At 44.5% G+C, this 20,562-nt stretch overlaps 1 protein-coding gene and 1 long non-coding RNA gene across 3 annotated transcripts in view; one reads left to right on the forward strand and one right to left on the reverse strand.

Moving 5' to 3' along the window:
• The window catches only part of STX18 (syntaxin 18), a 120,669-nt gene extending 116,389 nt beyond the window's left edge, over nt 1-4,280 (reverse strand). Inside the window, exon 1 of one of the 2 annotated variants that reach the window (XM_030801430.1) lies at nt 4,017-4,280. In XM_030801430.1, the coding sequence (XP_030657290.1) occupies nt 4,017-4,184 (168 nt within the window). In that variant the 5' untranslated portion in view covers nt 4,185-4,280. The remainder of the gene's footprint in view (nt 1-4,016) is intronic. The other variant, XM_030801431.1, reaches the window with a different exon arrangement.
• A 71-nt stretch (nt 4,281-4,351) lies between these two features.
• Nucleotides 4,352-17,431, forward strand: LOC115831910. Its single transcript, XR_004027404.1, has 3 exons — nt 4,352-4,835; nt 6,959-7,126; nt 17,126-17,431. It is a non-coding gene; the product is annotated as an uncharacterized LOC115831910 (long non-coding RNA).
• The last annotated feature ends 3,131 nt before the right edge of the window (nt 17,432-20,562 follow it).

Consider the following 20,562-nt stretch of genomic DNA (forward strand, 5'->3'; position numbering starts at 1 on the left):
AGTTCATATAACAGATTAGACACATTCAAATCCAAGTCTTTCTGCCCCAGGTTCCATTCAGTATTCAGTATTCAGAATTAACTCGAGAAGAAGAAACTCACTGCCATTCAGAAACCAAAGAAATTCTGGTTTAAAAATTATAGGAGGATGTAGTGGGCAGGGCGAGAGCAGCATTAAACCAGGTCAAAGGACCTGGCTTCTACTTCTGGCTCTGTCCTATGACCTCAACTGCTATGACTTTGGGCAAATAATTTCATTTATTTGGGTGTTAGTTTTCTTATCTATTAACAAAATGAACGCAAGGTCCTTTTGAGTGAAAAAAAAAACCACAAACAAACAAACAAACATGGGTCTGCTTTAAGCATACAGATTCTACTGTTACTATATGTCAAGTGGATTTCAACTTGAATGTGAAGCCTAATAACAGGTAATGGCTCCTGGGGTACAATGTTGCAAAGTATTCTGAGCTATAGGGAACCACTAAGAAATTAGCATTGGCTTCCATGATCACAAGGAAGAAAAGAAAGTAACAGCTGCATACCTGCCACACATCTGCCATCACTGAAAGAGTTTCACCTTGGCAAAGAAATGTTACCATCTTTTACAAATGCAGACAGTACTTCTGCACCACCGCTGATTCATCAGTACCTGCTCAGGATTTTCATTCATTCCTCACACACTTAACAAAAGCAAGGAATGAAAGTGCAAGAAAACTAAGTGGTTTGGAAAATATAGCTTGGTGCCACTAAAGAAAATATGTCTAAATGGCCTACATGAGGAGGGGGGAGGTAGTTTAGGGGAACAATAATAATCGGTCTGGTTTCTTAAAATACATACATATATAGACTATGTGAGTAGGGTAACTCAGAAGCTACCCTACTTAGCTTGTGAGCTAAGTAGGGTATTATCATGTCCACTTTATAGAAATGGAAAATGAGAGTCAGACTTGCCCAAGTTCACCCATTTCTAAGTAGCAGAAGCGAGATCTGAACCCAAGGCCCAGGTCTCTTTCCAATCCCACCATCCTCACTAGTCCCACACTTCAGATGAGTTAACTAATCAAATTCCCATTGCAGAGTGACATATTCATTATTATTTGGAGTTGTTTGAATAATATAAATTCCTCCCCCAAATAATCTGAAAAGTTATTACTCTCCATTTGTAATTGAATGGGTAGACATGCATTTGAGTATGTATAAATTTAGCAAACTTGACCATAAAAGTTAAATGCTTAAAAGAATGATGCAGAAGCAATCAGCCTGTTGGTGGAAGGTAGGGAAGGAAGATTTAGTTTCAATGCAATTTTATTCAACTTAATATAACCTCTACAACAATTCAGTGAGATGGAAATCTGGCATCAGGCATATATTTGAGGAATGGAATGGAAGAATAGAAATTGAACCAGATAAAACGCATTCTAGAAGTAACAGCAAATGCTTCAAGGAAGGCACTTACCAAAAGGCATACTATAACTTATTACATTTCATTAAGTCTGACAACCAGGGCTAAACCTGAATTAGAATATGTGCTTCTGGTATTGACCACACTTTTCTGTATAAGGAATCCAGACCAAACAAAATAACAGCCAAACTTTTGACACATCTAATTGTATAAAAGCACAGGACATCCATCACTAGCTCTTCTAGTTAAACTTCCCACAAAAGAAGATGGGTAGTGGGGAACAGTTGCAAGAACAGGAGATAATACACAAAGCAATGACAACATAAAATCAAAATTGCTTAAAAGAATGTATGTTTCCTCTACGTCAGGGGGACAGTGTCCCTGAACAACACAGCCCATGTACTCACTTAAGGTGATGTGACACCTTCTCACATCAATACATAGCAGAATTGGAAGTTTCATTGTCATGCGGTCCAACCCTGTGACATATGCACAAAGTTTTTCTCAAACATCTCTGAAAAGCAGTCATCACTCTGTTTAATTACTTCCAGTGACAGGGAACTCAGCACCCTACGGGACTGTTACTGTCCCTGAGGCCCATTAACTCAAAAGTCTAAAACACATTTTCACCACTCAGGGAGAGGTGGAAGTGATCACAGGGCTCTCCAAAGGCCTTGCCAACCCAACTGTGCCTCTTGTCTCTACCATTCCCAAATCCCCCCTTTCTCTGAGCAGGACTCAAAATTAGCACAGTGTTAACAAATCAGTGGTTTCAGAGTTAGAAGGGACCCTTAAAAAGCCAATACTGTGATATTCATACCACAGTTCTACAAAAGGAACCTCAGGAAGTGCTTGGGCCAAACTGGGAGGGAGAGGGTCCTGTTTCTCTTCTTCTTATTTCAACCTAGGAAGCTCCCACTTTAATTTGTTATATATAGAGGATCAAGGTAGTTTTTTAAAAGGAGGAGGAGGAAAAAAAAGGACCATTTACAGGTAAATAAGCTGAGGTCTTAAAACTTGCTTAATGAAATCATATAGCTAATAGTTGCAGGGTTCAGACAACAACCTGGTCTCTTGGCTCCTTCTCTGGTGCTTTCTCTACCATATAACATCTGACCGCCCACAGGGCAAAATTCAAACTCTGCAGTGATATACAAAGCCCTTTAAGATCTTCCCCTGTCCAATTTTTATGAGAGTCCCACATTCCAGTCTCACTCAAATGTTTATTGAACCAACATATGTCAGACTGTTACCTACCTCCACAGCTTAGCGCATACTATTCTCTTAGCCTGAGATGCCCTTCTGCACTGGAACCAACTAATCCTCTTTCAAGATTTGTTTTAGGCATCATCGCCTCCATAAAGCCTTTTCTGATCCTCAGGTAGAACTGACCACATTCTTTTTGTGCCCTACACAACACTTGCAAGGCTTTATGGCACTTGTTTTATGTCTATGTCCGTCTACTCCACCACTGCTTTTATATCATATTACTCTAACACGAGGCTGGTCAGAAGGTAGGTGCTTCACAGAGGTTCATCAATAGGGCGAGTGTATTCATCTGGTCCACTCCCCTTTCTAATGTTTAAGTATCCTCTGCTAACTGTCATTAATGCATGCATGCATGCATACATTCATTCAAAAATATCTGAGTGTCCATACAGTGCCAAGTGTATGCCAAGCAGAGTAGGACTTACTGTGAAATTAATGAGGCTTAAGCTTTAGGATCCCTCTCTTCAATCTTCCAAAGCTCTGAATCTTTCTTGGTGATTTTTATTTCTTAAAGAGGGCAGACAGAACTATATAAGCTTTAGGCCCCACAAAACCTAGATACCTCCTTGGTGTCACGAACACAAAAGGGAACAAGACAAACAGCTCTCCTCTTATGCAGTTTTCTGTTTAATGGGAAAGACAGCCATTTGTTCATTCACTCATTCAACAAACATTTACTAAGCAATGCTATGAGTCATGCATTCTGAGATGAAAACAACACTGTCCCTGCCCTTAAGGAAAAGGTTCCTGTTCCCAGGGAGATGAAGGGACACCTGCTCTGATCAGGGAACAGAAAGTAGTTGAGGTGACTGTAACACTGTGTTTGCGAAAGATTACCCTAAACCCGTCTCAAGAGGAACTGAGTCCTACTTATTGCAGAGACAAAGGGAAGAAAGACTTCGGCTGAATACGGTTTTTTAATCTCAACTGGGGGTGGGAGGCAGACAAGTAAATAGAACAGGCAAATATGGTGTGGTCAGTGCTGCAACAGGAAGCGAAGGACTGTCAGGTTTCCCCTGAGTGCAAGTCTGTAGTGACGGCGAACTCATGACCTCAAGAAGCCGCCCATGCACTTTCCAGGTAGAGATTTCTGAGCGTCTCCTTTCTCGTCCCCCAACCCCCGCTGCCGCAGGAGAAATCTGTTCCCCGATATGCGTCCCCCTTCCTCAAAATACGGCTGTTCCTTCCCCAAAAAGCTGTAGGGTCTCCGAGGCCAACTCTCCTGTCCCCCTGAGGGCCATCCCCTTCACACAATGCTTACGGGACGCGGTCTGGTTTGGGGCCCGGGGTCCCTGTCGCAGGACTGCCCCCTCCTCAACCCGCCGTTTCCATAGCAACCAGCTCACCACTTCGCGGGCCCGGCTGGAGAAGTCGCCCTTGGGCCGGGGGCTCCGGCGGAACAGCTCATCCCGGCTGCCATCGACCCCGCCGCCCACCGCCACTCCCAGCGCCTTGTTCCGCGTCTTCACGGTCTTGACGCTGGCCCGGAATAGCAGCGTGATGTCCACCGCCATAGCGACCCGCACCCGCAGCCCAACACTGCGCCCGCCCACGTAAGCAGCCGGCGACCGCGGCGCAAACCTGGCAGCTGGAGGACTGGTCCTGCCCCGCACGCGTTCCCCCCGGCAACGGCGACGCGAGAAGAAAGGTTCCGGCCTGCGCCCTGCTACCGCGGCGCGAGGAAAAAGGTTCCGGCCTCAGCCGGCATACCTGGCGGAGGAGGAACCGCGCGACGCGCTCTCGGGCGCCGGTTTCAGCAAAGTTTGGAGGGTTTAGCTGCGCGGAGAGCTCAGCGAGCTCTCCTGGGCCTGTTTGGGGCGTATGGGCTCCGGGAGCGTGAGGACCGGGAAGCTGGGAGGCTCCTTCCCTTCTGGTGGCTCCTTCACTGAGACCGGGCGGTTTGGTTGCGGGGGACGTGGAGGCGAGCCACCCTTGACCTTTGACTGCAAGGACTCACCTTGAGCAATATAGAGGCAAGTGGACGGTGACCCTCGGGGTGCAATAAGTGCTGAGACAGAGCAGTTGTGCAAGGCACAGAGCTAGAGGCCTTTCTTCTCCAACCTTCAGTCACCTCTTTGTAAAGTGAAGCCAGCATTCTCCTCGGAGTTTACTGTGAAAATTAAGTGAGCTGACCCGTGCTGTGTTTTGATGTTGCTTGGCTCCTAGTAAGTGGCCAATAAATGGTAGTAATCGTTAATAATGTTATTATTATAATCACTCTTATTTGTGGTAAAGGAAGAGGCTGTAGAGAAAAGGCGTCACCTGTGCAGAGATTTGAAGGATGAATAGGAACTTTAGATAGAGACAGAGGTGAAAGAGTGGCCCTAATGCCGCTGGATTCTGTTCATCCTTCATGCATAGTTTTAATTGTGCCGTCTTGAGCCATAGCTATTAAAATTGGCAAGTCAGTCAATGAGTTTCTTCTGCATTTTAGGTTCATGTTCTGTTTTGTGTTGTTTTTTGAGATGGGGATCTACTATGTTGCCCACGCTGGATTGCAGTGGCTATTCAGAGGCGCCATCCTACCTCACTACAGACTGGAACGCCAGGGCTCCAACGATCCTCCCGGCCTCAGCCTCCTGGGTAGCTGGGACTATAGGCACGTGCCACCGTGCCTGGCCTATGGTTCAGTTTTAATTCAAAATCTCATTGATTTCTTCAAGATTTCTTTTTTCATAAAGAGGATGCACAAGTAGAATATGTATTAAAACAGCGGTTTTAATGGTCAAGATAAAATTTTCATAATACTAAGATGTTATTTGCCTTTTCACTCTGATTTTCTCATGAGTTGCATGCAGTTGAGTTTGCTAGAGACTGTGATATTGCAACGGAATAAATGCAGAACAGCTGTTTTCTATTAAGCCATACTTCAAAAAAGGACTTTCAAAAACATCAAAAGTTTTTGTTTTGATTTCTCATATAGTAAATATTGATAATGTCAATATAAACAAAAATTGTTTAGAGCCCTTAATAATTTTTAAGTGTGCAAAAGATTTGAGACCAAAAGTTTGAGAACCACTGTGTTAAAGAAAAAAAGTTTATCAGAAAGAGAGGTCAAGAAAGTATATATTTACCAGAAAGGAGGAAGGAAAAGATTTTTTTTTTCCTTTGAGGCGGAGTCTCACTCTGTCGCTCAAGCTGGAGTGCAGTGGCGCGATCTCGGCTCACTGCAAGCTCCGCCTCCCGGGTTCACGCCATTCTCATGCCTCAGCCTCCCGAGTAGCTGGGACTACAGGCGCCCGCCACCAAGCCCAGCTAATTTTGTGTATTTTTAGTAGAGACGGGTTTTCACCATGTTAGCCAGGATGGTCTGGATCTCCTGACCTCGTGATCCGCCCGCCTTGGCCTCCCAAAGTGCTGGGATTACAGGCGTGAGCCACCGCGCCCGGCCAGGAAAAGATTATTTAAACCCAAACTGTAGCCACTTCTTGCAGTTTAAGGAAAATAAATTTCCATACAGCTTTCTTCCCCCTACTGAGGAAGAGAGAAAGAAATTACAAAATCTCTGCCAATGATTCTATCTTGCATAAATGGCCCTTTGTTTAATCCAGACATTAATCAGTTTTTGGCTATGCAAAGTTAAGCCTGGGGCACAGTAGAAGGAAAGAGAGATTGCCTTGCATAATAAAGTGAGGGGGATTGAACTGGGGGGAAAAAAAGAGAAGCCAGAACCCAGGGAGGGGGCCAGGAAAGTACAAAGTAGGTAACTGGGAAGGATCTTTGAGTGGGAGGGAGGCTGAACTACACCAAGCCTTCGGTGAGTGGTGCCTTGTGTAAATGGTGTGTTTGGTGCAGTTGGATATTTTGGGTAGAAGGGTAGGGGCAAAGATCTAAGTTTTCTGTCAGGATTTGCAAGAGCAGAGAAGATTGTCATGGATATAAGACCCAAGTGAGCTCAAAACATCAGGCTGTAAATCCACAAGTGACCACAAGTACATAAAATTCCTAAATAAGTCACAAAGATCTTGAGGAGGCTGCTGAAGTTTCCACAGACCATGGGATATGGGGCTGTGCTTTTTACATTTTGTGTTTACTCTTTAATTTCAAAGAGCAAAGTGACTTCAATTGACAGTTGACTAATATTAAGCCCCATGAAGCTGAGAGGGGATGTGGCAGAAATGTTGTGAGAGTATACTACTGCAACTCCAGGGCTCAAACGATCCTCCCGGCTCAGCCTCCTGAGTATCTGGGACCATAGGCGCGTGCCACCATGCCTGGCCTGTTGGATGTAGTACACAACTGCCCAGTTGGATGTAGTATACAAATTATGTTTTCTTTTTGCATTCAGCAAACATTCAGTGGGCGAGACACTGTTCTGAAAAATACAGTCGACTCTTGAACAACACAGGCTTGAACTGCATGTAGCCACTACTACTCAGACTTTCTTCTGCCTTTGCCACCCCTAAGACAGCAAGACCAACCCCTCCTGCTCCTCAGCCTACTCGATGTGATGATGGTGAGTATGAAGACCTTTACTTTATGATGATCCACTTCCATTTAGTGGATAGTAAATATATTTTCCTATGATTTTCTTAATACCATTTTCTTTTCTCTAGCTTACTTTATTGAAAGGATACAGTATCTAATACATGTGACGTACAAAATATGTGTTAACAGACTGTTTATGTTATTGATAAGGATTCTTGTCAACAGTAGGCTATTATTAGTTAAGATGTTAGGGAGTCAGAGGTTATACACAAATTTCCAACTGTGAGGGGTGGAGGAGTCATCAAGGATCAACTGTATTGGCACCCCTAAATATGGCTCACTACAGCAGCAACACCTATACAAGGAGACTAGAGTAGGCTGCCAGTGAAAACCATCGTGTCATTTCTGGGCAGCAAATTTAAGAGCTAACATATGATTCATCATGCTCTTTTTCTTCTGCTGTGACAACCCTTAATGTTCCAATGTTCCATCAGCCTGAGTCCTTAAGTAAAGATGACATGGAGCATAGCCAACCAAGGACATTGTATTAATCAGAGTTCTCTAGAGGGACAGAACTAATAGGATAGATGTATATATAAAGGGGAGCTTATTAAGGAGTATTGACTCACATGATCACAAGGTGAGGTCCCACAAAAGGCCATCTGCAAGCTGAGGAGCAAGGAGAGACAGTCGTTCAGTTTTATAAGGGAAGCAGAGCATAAAACTTTAGAAAATTTGCAGCCTGACTGTGATAGAAAAGAAAACCCATTTTCTGGGGAGAAATTCAAGCTGGCTGCAGAAATTTTCATAAGTAGTGAGAAGCCCAATGTTAATCCCCAAGACCATGGGGAAAATGTCTCCAGGCCATGTTAGAGACCTTCATGGCAGCCCCTCCCATCACAGGCCTGGAGGCCCAAGAAGAAAAAGTGGTTTTGTGGGCTGGGCCCAAGATCCCCATGCTTTGTTCAGCTTAAGGGCTTGGTAGCCTGCACCCCAGCCTCTCCAGCCATGCCTGAAAGGGACCGACATATAGCTCAGGCTGTGGCTTCAGAGGGTCGAAGCCCCAGGCCTTGGCAGCTTCCACGTGGTGTTGAGCCTGTGGGTGCACAGAAGTCAAGAAGTGAGGTTTGGGAACCTCCACCTAGATTTCAGAAGATGTATGGAAATGCCTGAATGCTGAGGCAAAAGTTTTCTGCAGGATGGCAGCCCTCATGGAGAACCTCTGCTATGGCAGTGCAGAAGGGAAATGTGGGGTTGGAGTCCCCACACAGAGTCCCTATTGGGGCACTGCCTAGTGGAGCTGTGAGAATAGGGCCACTGTTCTCCAGCCCCCAGAATGATTGATCCACCACAGCTTGTGCCAGGCACTTGGAAAAGCCACAGACACTCAATGCCAGCCAAGAGAAAGCAGCTGCAAAGCCACAGGGGCAGAGCTGCCTAAGACTGTGGGAAGCCACCTCTTGCATTGGTGTGACTTGGATGTGAGATCTGGAGTCAAAGGACATCATTTTAGAGCTTTAAAATTTGACTGTCCGCTGGATTTCGGACTTGCATGGGCCCTGTAACCCCTTTGTTTTGGCCAGTTTCTTCCATTTGGAATGGCTGTATTTACCCAATACTTGTATCCTCATTGTATTCAGGAAGTAACTAGCTTGTTTTTGATTTTACAGGCTCATAGGTGGAAGGGACTTGCCTTGTCTCAGATGAGACTTTGGACTGTGGACTTTTGTGTTAATGCTGACATGAGTTAAGGCTTTGAGGAACTGTTGGGAAGGCACGATTGGTTTTGAAATGTGAGAACATGAGATTTGGAAGGGCCAGGGGTGGAATGATATGGTTTGGCTATGTCCCCATTCAAATCTCAACTTGTATCTCCCAGAATTCCCACGTGTTGTATGAGGGACCTAAGAGGAGGTGATTGAATCCTGGGGCCGGTCTTTCCCATGCTATTCTCATGATAGTGAATAAGTCTCACGAGATCTGATGGGTTTATCAGGGGTTTCCACTTTTGCTTCTTCCTCATTTTCTCTTGCTGCCACCATGTAAGAAGTGCCTTTCGCCTCCCGCCACGATTCTGAGGCCTCCCCAATCATGTGGAACTGTAAGTCCAATTAAACCTCTTTCTCTTCTAGTCTCGGGTATTTCTTTATCAGCAGCATGAAAATGCACTAATACACCCCCAGTCACAGAAAGGGTCTAACTTGATGTGTCAATCCCAAGTCCCAAGCTGGCCCAGTTTGAGACAGACCTTCCTCTGGTCCAGTCAGCTAGGCTTTAGCATCTGAGTCATATGGGTCCAATGTGACTGTCAGGACACACTCTGGCTGGAGATTTGTGGGGAGGGGATATGTAAATATTCTATTGCTGCTATAACAAATGATCACATTGTGGCTTAACCAATGCGAATTTGTTATCCTATAGTTATAGAGGTCAAAAGTCTAATGTGGGTTTCACTGGGCTAAAATCAAGGAGCTGGCAGGGCTGTGTTGCATTCTGGAGACTCTGGGGGAGAATCCATTTATTTGCCTTCTCCAGCTCCTAGATGCTGCCCACGTTCTTTGGTTCATGGCCCCATCCTCCTTCTCCGAAGCCAGGTATGATGGGTGAGATCTTCTCACATCGCATCACTCTGACACTGACTGTCCTGCCTCCCTCTTCCACATTTAAGGACCCCTGTCATGACATTGGGCCCACCCAGATAGTCCAAGATAAGCCCCCTATCTGAAGGCTAGCTGAGCAACATCACAAATTCCATCTGCAACCTCAGTGCCCCTTGCCAAGTGACATACATATTCACACATTCAGGGATTAGGACTTGGACATTTTTGGGGGGCTGTTATTCAGTCTACCACAAGGAGGTAGTTCCAATAAAAAGATGGGGTGATTATGAGCTGGGCAGACACCCCTTTTCTGTCTTCCTGGAAGACAGAGAGATCCACCTACTCTTTTCCATTTCTCAAACAATCTTTGTAGGCCTGCTCTGGTAATACTCCAAGGGTCTACAAAAATTAAGAAAACAGAACCTTTTCCCTTTGAGGATTTAACCTAGTAAGAGACACACCAATATCCAAACACAAGACAATGTTCTTCTGAAATCTTCTAGTCCTTTCTACCTCTTTTAAGGTACTTATCCCACTCTGCTCACCCCATTTTAGAGGCGTCAACTCACAACAATGTGATCAACAGTCACCAAAGTTCAAGTCCTCTCTCTCCCCTCCTTCTCCTGGCCCCCAGGTTGGGAAGTTTGGTGCAACTTCTTCCCAGGACTGACTTTGTCCACCCCAGGAGTTTCATAAAGCACCTCATAAAAACCCATTTACTGGTTTCCCCAACATAATGGCAGAAATAAACCGCTTGATACACACTTGGAAATCCCTTCCAGAGAATGTGTGCATTGTTTTGTTGGCATGGCATCTTGGTATCTAACTTGAATTTCCACCACCTTTGCTTTTTTGACAGTATCTTCCATTATTAAGGTGGCCGAATCCTCCACTTTTTATTGAGTTGGACAGCAAATCACAGAATAAATGCTTTCCCTTGCACTTTAAAAGGATTTAATAGGAAAATATTTTTCCTACATCCTGTTTCAAGGGGAAAATGTGATTTTAAGGGGCATTTTATAGTTCACAACAGGATATTGAAGGGCATTTGGTTTTGCTTAGTTTATTATGACTGTATTTCTCCAGCATGAAGTAGTGTTTTTTGTGATTATTTAGATAAGTGTGATTATGGTAGGTAGGCAGCTATCGAATTATGGAAATTTAGGACTGGAAAGGGCCTTAAATATCATCCAGGCCAAACTTCCTCATTTTTCAGATGAGAAAACAAATGACTTGTCCAAGATCACATCTTGAGTTGCAGGGGAAAATGAGATTAGAATCTTTATCTTCCAACTGTTTAATGTCCCCCAAACAGTTTTGTGATGAGAGTAGGAGTAAGAGTAGCATTTATTCAAAGAGATCCCTATGTATCTGTAAGCACTTCTGAATATGAGAATTGGAGTAACTAATATGTGTGGATTTGTGTGTATTTCATTCATTCATTCATCCATTAAGCTAGCCAGTCAATGAGTCATATTCTAAACATATCCCCAGTGTCTACTCAGTAGGTGGCACGTGCTAGGTGCTGAAAATATAAAAACAAAGCTGAAGTCCCCGCCTTGGAGCAAGTCAAGGAGTAATGGAAAGACAAGTGTGTATAGACATAATTATAATTAAACATAAATGTGGTAACGGAGTTTGTTTTTTCATGGCAGCTTCAAACCATGAAATTAAAAAGCTACTCTGCAGGGACAGGAAATGATCAGCACTCCAGAAATAGAGTTGGAGAGATGCTTTCCTTGTGGTCCATTTCTGGCCATTTCATTATCTCTGTCTTGATGGGACTCTATGGAGCAGGAACCACCTCTTAGCCTGGCATTGTGGCAAGAGCCTCAGTTCTGTGTCAGACAAGCTTGGGTTCAAATCCCAGTCACTTATTAGTAATGAGTTATTTCAAGATTATTTCCTCATCTATGAATAAAAGATAAAAATGCATCCATCAGGGTTGTTGTACATGTATATTAGTCTGTTCTCATGCTGCTGATAAAGATATGCCCAAGGCTGTGTAATTTATAAAGGAAAAAAAAAGAGCTTTAATGGACTCACAGTTCCACGTGGCTGGGAAGGCCTCACAATCATGGCAGAAGGTGAAAGGCACATCTTACATGGTGACAGACAAGGAAAGAATGAGAGCTAAGGGAAAGGGGTTTCCACTTATAAAACCATCAGATCTCATGAGACTAATTCACTACCATGAGAACAGTATGGGGGAAACCGCCCCCATGATTTAACTATCTCCCACCAGTCCCTCCCACAACTCGTGGGAATTATGGGAGCTGCAATTCAAGATGAGATTTGGGTGGGGACACAGCCAAACCATATCAACGTGTTAAATGAGATGATCCATATAAAGTGTGTAGCACAGCATCTGGTGTAGTTAGTCATAAAAAATCCAGCCATCATGGCAATGGGGATGTTGAGGATGAACCTAGACAAAACAAACTTCAGACTGGCAATGCCGAGGTAGCTGGAGGTGGTGAGGAGTCTTCTTTAGATTTTGGGAGGAAGCTTGGTTCCTTTCAGTCCTCCATATCACCCAACGAATGTGTGTTGTTCAAGAGCGAAGGCTGAGATGGTACCTTAGACAAGTGTTTGGAATTAAAGGAAGCACTTAGAAAGTAATCAGCCACATGGTTTGGGTAAATCTCAAAGAATGTTTCTGGGATTTGGAATATTTATTCTGGAGAAGAGAAGATTTAGGGGTTGGATGAAATGAAAGTCCTCAAGCACGTGAACCAGTGGTGGAGAGCAGCTGTTCCCTATTTCTGTTTTGGACTGAAGGAGAGGAAATGAGCTTACATTGAAACATGAGGGATTTAGGCTAAACACGAAGAAGAATTTCCTGGATGTGGGTGTTATTGGACTTTGGAATGAGTTACCAAGGTGTCTAAAATAAGGACAGTGTCTCTCTGGCTGCAGATCTTGAAGTGTGGAAGCATTGGTTCCATGCAGAAATGTCTACACTCACACACTCTTTCCAAGTGGGAGAGTCCATGACATTAACGGGATCTTCTAATGTGAGGATATGAGTCTCAGTCAACCCCAAACCACTGTCCAAAACCTTGATCTAGCTTAAGAAATGGTTGTGGTAGGAGCTGGATGATTATCTCTGGCAATCTGCAGTTTGACATTCCACAAATAGCACGATTGCTTATGTAGGCTACTCCAGCGACCAAACACCTCCCCTCTTTGAAATGTATTAAGAAATTCTCTGCGGGGCTTCTTTCACCAAAAGTGCATTTAATAGAGCTTGGAATTTCCTCACAATGCATTTATTTTTGTTGATATATTTTTAGGTCTCCATTATTACTTGTCTTCCCCTTCCTTTGCTTTGTAGGCATAAGCTATCAATAACCGGGCATTGACCACACTGGGGGGGTTCTCCCCTACCCTCCCAGGGAAGCTATGTCTTTAGCTATTAATTTCAGAAGGTTTTAAGCCAACCACTAGTTTTCATAATTGTACATCAAAAAGGCAGGCAAATCGCAGCAGCTCTAAGTTCAAAATCAGGACGCAAAGGTCTCACTGTGAGCATCACAGCAAATAGTTTGGGGTTCCCCTCACCACAAAAGTAGCCCACGATGGGTTAGGTTTTTATTTTTAAATAGATTTAGAGTTGAATAACTAGCCCTTGTAAGGGACTTCAACAAACAGGCTGTATATTGGCAGATATTAAATATGCCCCTATACACCCCAAATTGTTTTGTCCAAAATGTCTCGTTTACTATAATTTCATTGATAAAGCCCCTGACTGTAGCCCAGGGACTTTCACATATTAGCTGCCTCCTGTTGGACCCACAAGCCTCTATTGGTGACTCCAAATCAGCCCTGCATGGCCCTCGATCCCCTCCTGTAGAGGGACTGGGTGATGGTATCTATAAACCAACAAGCTAGCTCTTTTCTGGTAAATCCCCCACAAAGTCCAGAAAAATATGCAAGCAGTCCTTTTACTTCAAGTTTCTACCCACACAGGGTCAACAGAGGGAGGAGAGGCAGAGGCAGCTGCCCTAGAAGCAGCCATCATCCCAGTCCCATAGCCAGTATGAAATCTTAGCCCTCTTTTCCTTACACACAGCCGTGGCTACTCTTCTAGTCAGCACCGAAATCTCCTCCCTGAAGACCTTCTTTCTCTTCCTCCCTTCTTCCTTCCTCCGCTTCTTGGTCCACTGAAGTCCCTGGAGATCCCCTGGGTCCTGTCCTCTTTGGGTTGTCATTGTCTTTGCTTCTGTTGCTCATGCCAGGGCTAAAGGAAATTTGCTACACCCCCCCAGGCACTGTTGTCAGAGTGGACTCTGGGTCAACAAGTCAGACCTTTCATTGGTGTGCTTCAAGTCTAAGCTTTGCAAGCTCCTTCTCTATGTTATGTCTGGCTCCTTCCTCTTTAGTTTGTCTTTTATTTGTCTTAGCCTTGAGGAGTGGAGGTTCCAGGAAATTGAGGATGGGAATATAATGGAAAATCCACTCCCCACAGGAAAATATTCTGAAATTTCTGGCTTGGGTGGCAGGCTGTCATTGATAGAGATAGATAATGGTGAAAGTGATGATAATGGTAGCCAATCCTATGTAGCACTCATTAAGTACCAAGCACTATTAAGTGCTTGAGGGAGAATAAATCATACAATCCTATGTGGCTCGTATTCTTGTCATATGCATTTTGTTGATATAAAAAAAAATCAAGGCACAGAATGGTTAAGACACATACCTGAGGTCATACAGCTAGTAAGTTGCAGAGCAAGAATGGAACCCAAGGCCGGGCGCGGTGGCTCACGCCTGTAATCCCAGCACTTTGGGAGGCTGAGGTGCGTGGAGCACAAGGTCAGGAGTTCGAGACCAGCCTGGCCAACATAGTGAAACCCCATCTCTACTAAAAACACAAAAAGTAAAATTAGCCAGGCATGGTGGCACACGCCTGTAGTCCCAGCTACTCAGGAGCCTGAGGCAGGAGAATCACTTGAACCTGGGAGGTGGAGGTTGCAGTGAGCCGAGATCATGCCACTGCACTCCAGCTTAGGCATCAGAGCAAGACTTTGTCTCAAAAAAGAAAAAAAATGGAACCCAAAAAGCTGAGCATGATGGCTCACACCTGTAGTCTCAGCACTTTGGGAGGCTGAGGCGAGTGGATTGTTTTAGGTCAGGAGTTCAAGACCAGCCTGACCAACATGGTGAAACCCCCTCTCTACTAATAATACAAAAATTAGCTGGGCGTGGTGGCGGGCACCTGTAATCTCAGCTACTTGGGAGGCTGAGGCAGGAGAATTGCTTGAACCCGGGAGGTGGAGGTTGCAGTGAGCTGAGATTGCGCCATTGCACTCCAGCCTGGGTGACAGAGCAAGACTGTCTCAAAACAAAACAACAACAACAAAAAAGAATGGAACCCAGGCAACTCAGCCCCAAAGTCTCAGGAAGAGTCATCAGGTCACAAGTGTGTGTGGACCAGCCAGGTGGAAAAGTAGAGCGGCAGGGGCAGGGACTCTGGCTTTGAGGCCAAGTGTGACCTGGAGAAGGAGCTTAGGGAGCCGTCTCACCCTTTGGGCTCCTGGCCCCACTGGGCTGCTCCTGCAGCTCTGCCTTGCTGGCTGAATCAACATCTCCTTTTCTCCATTTCAGTTTCATTCCCTCTTGCCCACACATCTTACTTATTAAAGCCACCCAATCCCACCCCAGGCGTCTCCAGGCTTAGTTTATACTTCCTGCCCTCAAAGTTACTCCTGGTGCCAGGATCTCCGCCTCACCATTCTTCTCCTGCCTGCCCATCCTCAAGGCTCACATTGACACGCAGCATCCCTAGGAGGAACTTGGCCGAGACTAGAAAAGCAGGGGCAATGCCGCCTCCTAGGGAAGGAGCATTTTCACGAGGCAGTTTTTTCCCTCTATCCTGCTCTGCCCCATCTCTGCTCCAGCTCCTAGAGCAGGAAAATGCAACAGCCTCATTTAGAGAATATAATTTACATAAAATAGTTTCCAAATTTATTAAGGAAGCAGACAGCGAAAGGAAACCCACAATTAAAGAGGCTTTGCACGCATTCGATATCTTTCCACTGCCTGAAGTGTATCATCTTTCTGAATTAATGAGGTCTGGGCAAAAACTATAGCACAAAAGTATGCTTCGCTTTCAAGACTTCCGGGCCTTTATCATCCTGGGTGGGGCAGGCAGCAGGGGTAGGATTAGCAGGGAAGAGTTAGAGGCCAATCTCTCTTTTTAAGGATGTGTTGCCAGACTGAAATGGACAGGCTGGTACTGTAGGTACAGCCTTTTCTCTGTAAAGAGGGGAAGCGCTTTATATTTGGGGACACCCCAGTTTGTTCATTCAGCAAATCTTTTTAAAGAAATATTTTTAGAGACAGGGTCTCACTCTGTCACCCAGGCCAGAGTACAGTGGTATAATCGTAGCTCACTGTAACCTTGAACTCCTGGGCTCAAGTGATCCCCTTACCTCTGCCTCCCAAAACACCAGGATTACAGGCAGGGGAAGGAGCGTGTGTTTGTATGTAACTAAGTATCCATCCATTGATTTTACTGTCATGTCTTTATCATTTACCTAACCCTTTATCCAGCCATCCACTCAACACATACTTTTTTGTTCTCAAAGTCATTCGAAGCAGGTTGCCAGAGATCTGGACCCAAGAGCAGGTGGGGAGGGAAGGGGTTGGGCAGGTTACCAGAGATGCCCAGGATGAGCTTCACTGAAGCCACATGCCACTGTCTCCTTAGTAGCTTGTGATGCAGAGAGAGCCTGGCTTTGGAGTCAGGCAGCACTGGGTTTGAATTCTGACTCATTGTGTTACCACCATCGGCTAATTCCTTTATCTTATTTCCTGTTTATCTTAAGAATGGAATCACGCTTAACCACAAGGGTGTTGGTGGATTAACTAGTAACGTTAGTAATGTGCTTATGATATACTCTCTCTTATTGAAGTAGACAGCACGTATTTTATTCATTCTCTAAGTATTTATTGAGCACCTGCTATGTGTCAGGCATCGCCCTACCTGCAGGAACTGTAATAGAAACTAGGATAGCCCTGTCCTCATTGAAATCTTTTCAAGTACTTTCAAATTTTTTTCCAGTACTTTTGCTAGTTAAAACCCTACACGAGGTACAAGATCAATGTACAATTTGTATAAACTTTGAAGGGCAAAGCAAATAAAAGAGAGATTATCAAGAGCCAGAACTTCAGGGACAGATGCTCATATGATTTCATTATAAAAAGAAAATAACATGGAAAGGAGGCACGCAAAAAGTAACAAGAGGTTTTGTTGTCTGTTTTTTGTTTTTTAGAAAACCTATAAGCTGTTTGTAGAAAAGAAAAAGTAAACATGACCTGATGTTTCAGCTTCAGGCGTAATAGCCCAGACAGTTTTGAAATCCACAAGGGTAGTTTTCACTTCTTCGGAATGTCTTTTTTTTTTTTTTTTTTTCTCCCGACAGTCTGGCTTCCTTTTCCCTTCAGTGGAATAACATATACAAACTCTACCTAAGAGTGCTGTGTGAAGTACATGCCAGCCTACAAGACATGTCTCTAACCAAGTCGAAAGAGTGCAGTATTCATTCATTCATTCATTCAACAAATGTTTCTTAACAGGTATTGTTTACCAAGCACTGTGTGTTAAGGACAAGATGGTATGAAACAAGCAGACCCAGGCCTCAGGGAAGAGAGGCTGTTACATTCAGAGACAATTACCATACACTACAATGAATGCTTTGACAAAGGGATGCAAAAAAAAAAAAAAAAAAGAACAAACAAAAACAGCAACAACAAAAACCCCACAACGGTGTGGATCCCTCCCTGTGGGGGTGAGGAGAAAGGAAAACAGCTTCAGTGATCTCCAAGTCCTTGTGCCGGCCACTCTTCTTTCCTCTCTTCCTTCCTCCTGTTTCATCCTTCCTCCTCCCTTCTCTTTGGACATCACTAATAAAAGAGAAATAGATGTCAGAGACGTAGACATGGGGAGGGCTTTAATATCTAGCCTTATGGAACAAAATGCTTGGGACCCAATAGAACTTAGTGTTGCAGAGCTTTCTCCTGAGTTCAGCTAAAACCAGGCTCTTGTCACACGACCAGGGAAGATGACTCTTCCCTGCTCTTGGACACATAGAAGGGTGAGGAAAACAATTCATTGGGCGAAAAGCAAAAAGAAACAAAAACTCTCAGCAAAGTGAGAGGGGGTCTTGCCAACAACCTCTCTCCTCACAAATTGAATCCCAGGTAACCACAGAGGCCAGGTTCTTCTCCCCTGCAAACTTCATGAATTTCCCCTGGCTCTACCCCTTTCCCCCAGTAAGCAGGTGGGCCTCATTTAGAGAAAATCGTTTGGGAAAGGGCAGGCTTCATCCGGGACCAGCAATCCAGTTTCTCAGCCTTCAGGCTGTTTTAGCCTTGGAGGTAGGGTTTCACCTGGGACACTTGGCTGCCCCCGTCTCTAACATTAGCATCTATTGCTATCCCTATCTTCGTTGGACACCTGACTCTCTCCTAGAGCAACCCAGCAAACGTCTGTCTATTGTGTACTTAAATACCCCCACAGATTGGGAACTCTATCCTTTATGGGAAAGCTCTTTATATTTGGGACACCCCAGTTTGTTCATTCAGCACATTTTCTTTTCAACTTTTTTGGAGACAAGGTCTCACTCTGTCACCCAGACTGGAATGCAGTGGCGTGATCATAGCTCACTGTAACCTCGAACTCCTGGGCTCAAGTGATCCTCCTGCCTCAGCCTCCCGGGAGCTAAGGGCTACAGGCGTGTGCCACCACTCCCAGCTAGTTTTTTAATTTTTAAAATTTTTTTATAGAGATGGTGTCTCGCTATGTTGACCAAGTTTGTCTCAAATTCCTGGCTTCAAGCCATCCTCCCACCTCTGCCTCCCAAAACACTGAGATTTCAGCCCATGAGCCACCAACGCACTTGGCCTCATTCTCCAAATCTTTACAAAGCTTCAAAGACATCCCAGATGCTGGGAATACAGAGACAAATCAGATACAAACCCTGCCCTCCAGCTGTTCCCAGCATTCTTGCTCCTTTGCGGCCACCTCTTCTGCCCTGCTTTTCCACCTTGTCCCTTCTTCTGTCAAATGGCTTTTGGCTTGGTCACCACTTTGCCAGTGTTTCTTTCCAGAAGTGAGTCCCAGACTTCAGGTGTGGTCTGACTCACGTCCTATCGGGTCTCTCCCTCTGAAAACCGTGTTTGTATTAAAGCAGCTTGGGAGCTCATTAATGTTCTTGGCAGCCAGGTCCTACCCCTGACGTGCAGGAGCTGCCTGTCCACTTAGGGGACCCCTGTCTTTTTCACACATGAGTCTGTTAAGCCTCACCTCCCTCATCGCCTCCATGTGTGGGGCAGTTTTCAACAAATGTTCAGAGTCCAACACCTGCCCTTGTTAAACGTAATCTTGTTACACTAGTCCCCTTGTTTTAACTTCTCAAACCTTTTGAGTCTTGCTTCTGTTACCCAAGAAGACCCAGAAAGCTCCACATCTCCTCTTAAAATGTGTGTGTGTGTGCGTGTATTTGTACGCACACCCCTGGGTACAGCTCTGAGGAGCCCACCCATAGGTTTCTGAACAATCTGCCATGAATACAGCTCATTCATACACACATTTATTCATTCTGCAACATTTATTCAATATCCCCTAACAAAACTTTCGTTTTTGAGCACTTTTTGCCCAGGCGTTACAAAGATAATAGAAGCAAACAAATCCATACTAAGGAGTGAATTATTGATAGTGCTCACCTGCATTTTTTTAAGCAGAAAGTAGTATTTATTTTGGCCTAATTTCCACCTGTCAGAAAATTAAAACAGTGATGAATTGCATATTACTAACTACGTGTTATTATCAGCCTCAAAATTCAAGTGTGCTCTGCTTAAAATTCAGAAGACAAACTTTCTCATTTAGAAAAGTTCATTCTGTTAGTGCCTGATCAGAATGGAATAAAAATTTCATGATGCATACATATTGATTGAATTTTTTTCTTTTTTTAAAAAAATGTATTTTATTCTGGATTCAAGGTGTGCATATGCATAGATGCTACACAGGTATAATTACGTACTGGTGGGATTGGGCATCTAGTGTGTCCATTACCCAAATAGTGAACACTGTACCCAATAGGTATTCTTCAACTCTATCCCCCACTCTAATGATCCCCCCTTTGGGAGTCCCCAGTGTCTGTTGTTTCCATCTTTATGTCCATCTTTATGTGCCCATTGTTTAGCTCCCACTTAAAAGTGAGAACATGTGGTATTCAGTTTTCTGTTTCTGTGTTAGTTTGTTTAGGGTAATGACCTCCAGCTCCATCCATGTTGTTACAAAAGACATGATTTTGTTCTTTTTTTTTTTAATGACTGCTTCACCTTCTTAACTATCCCAAGGTGTTTGGTTCTTAAACTGATTGGTGAAATCAAGCAGTAATAGCAGAAGCAAGTGGAGACAAGGCTTGTTTAAATAGTATCATTAAGCTGACTCTGACAGAGGCCTTTCTATACACACCCAACCCTCTCCCCTATCAGAGCTTCTAGAGAGGGAGGCTGGCTAACCCTGGGATCCAGAAATATTTGGAGAATCCTCGGGCTGGGCGTGGTGGCTCACGCCTGTAATCCCAGCACTTTGGGAGGCCGAGGCGGGTGGATCACGAGGTCAGGAGATCGAGACCATTCTGGCTAACACGGTGAAACCCTGTATCTACTAAAAATACAAAAAATTAGCCTGGCATGGTGGCGGGTGCCTATAGTCCCAGCTACTCGGGAGGCTGAGGCAAGAGAATGGTGTGAACCTGGGAGGCGAAGCTTGCAGTGAGCTGAGATCATGCCACTGCACTCCAGCCTGGGAGACAGAGCGAGACTCTGTCTCACAAAAAAAAAAAAAAAAAAA

The sequence above is a fragment of the Nomascus leucogenys genome, chromosome 20 (assembly GCF_006542625.1).
Source record: "Nomascus leucogenys isolate Asia chromosome 20, Asia_NLE_v1, whole genome shotgun sequence".
In the NCBI taxonomy this organism is placed as follows: Eukaryota; Metazoa; Chordata; class Mammalia; order Primates; family Hylobatidae; genus Nomascus; species Nomascus leucogenys.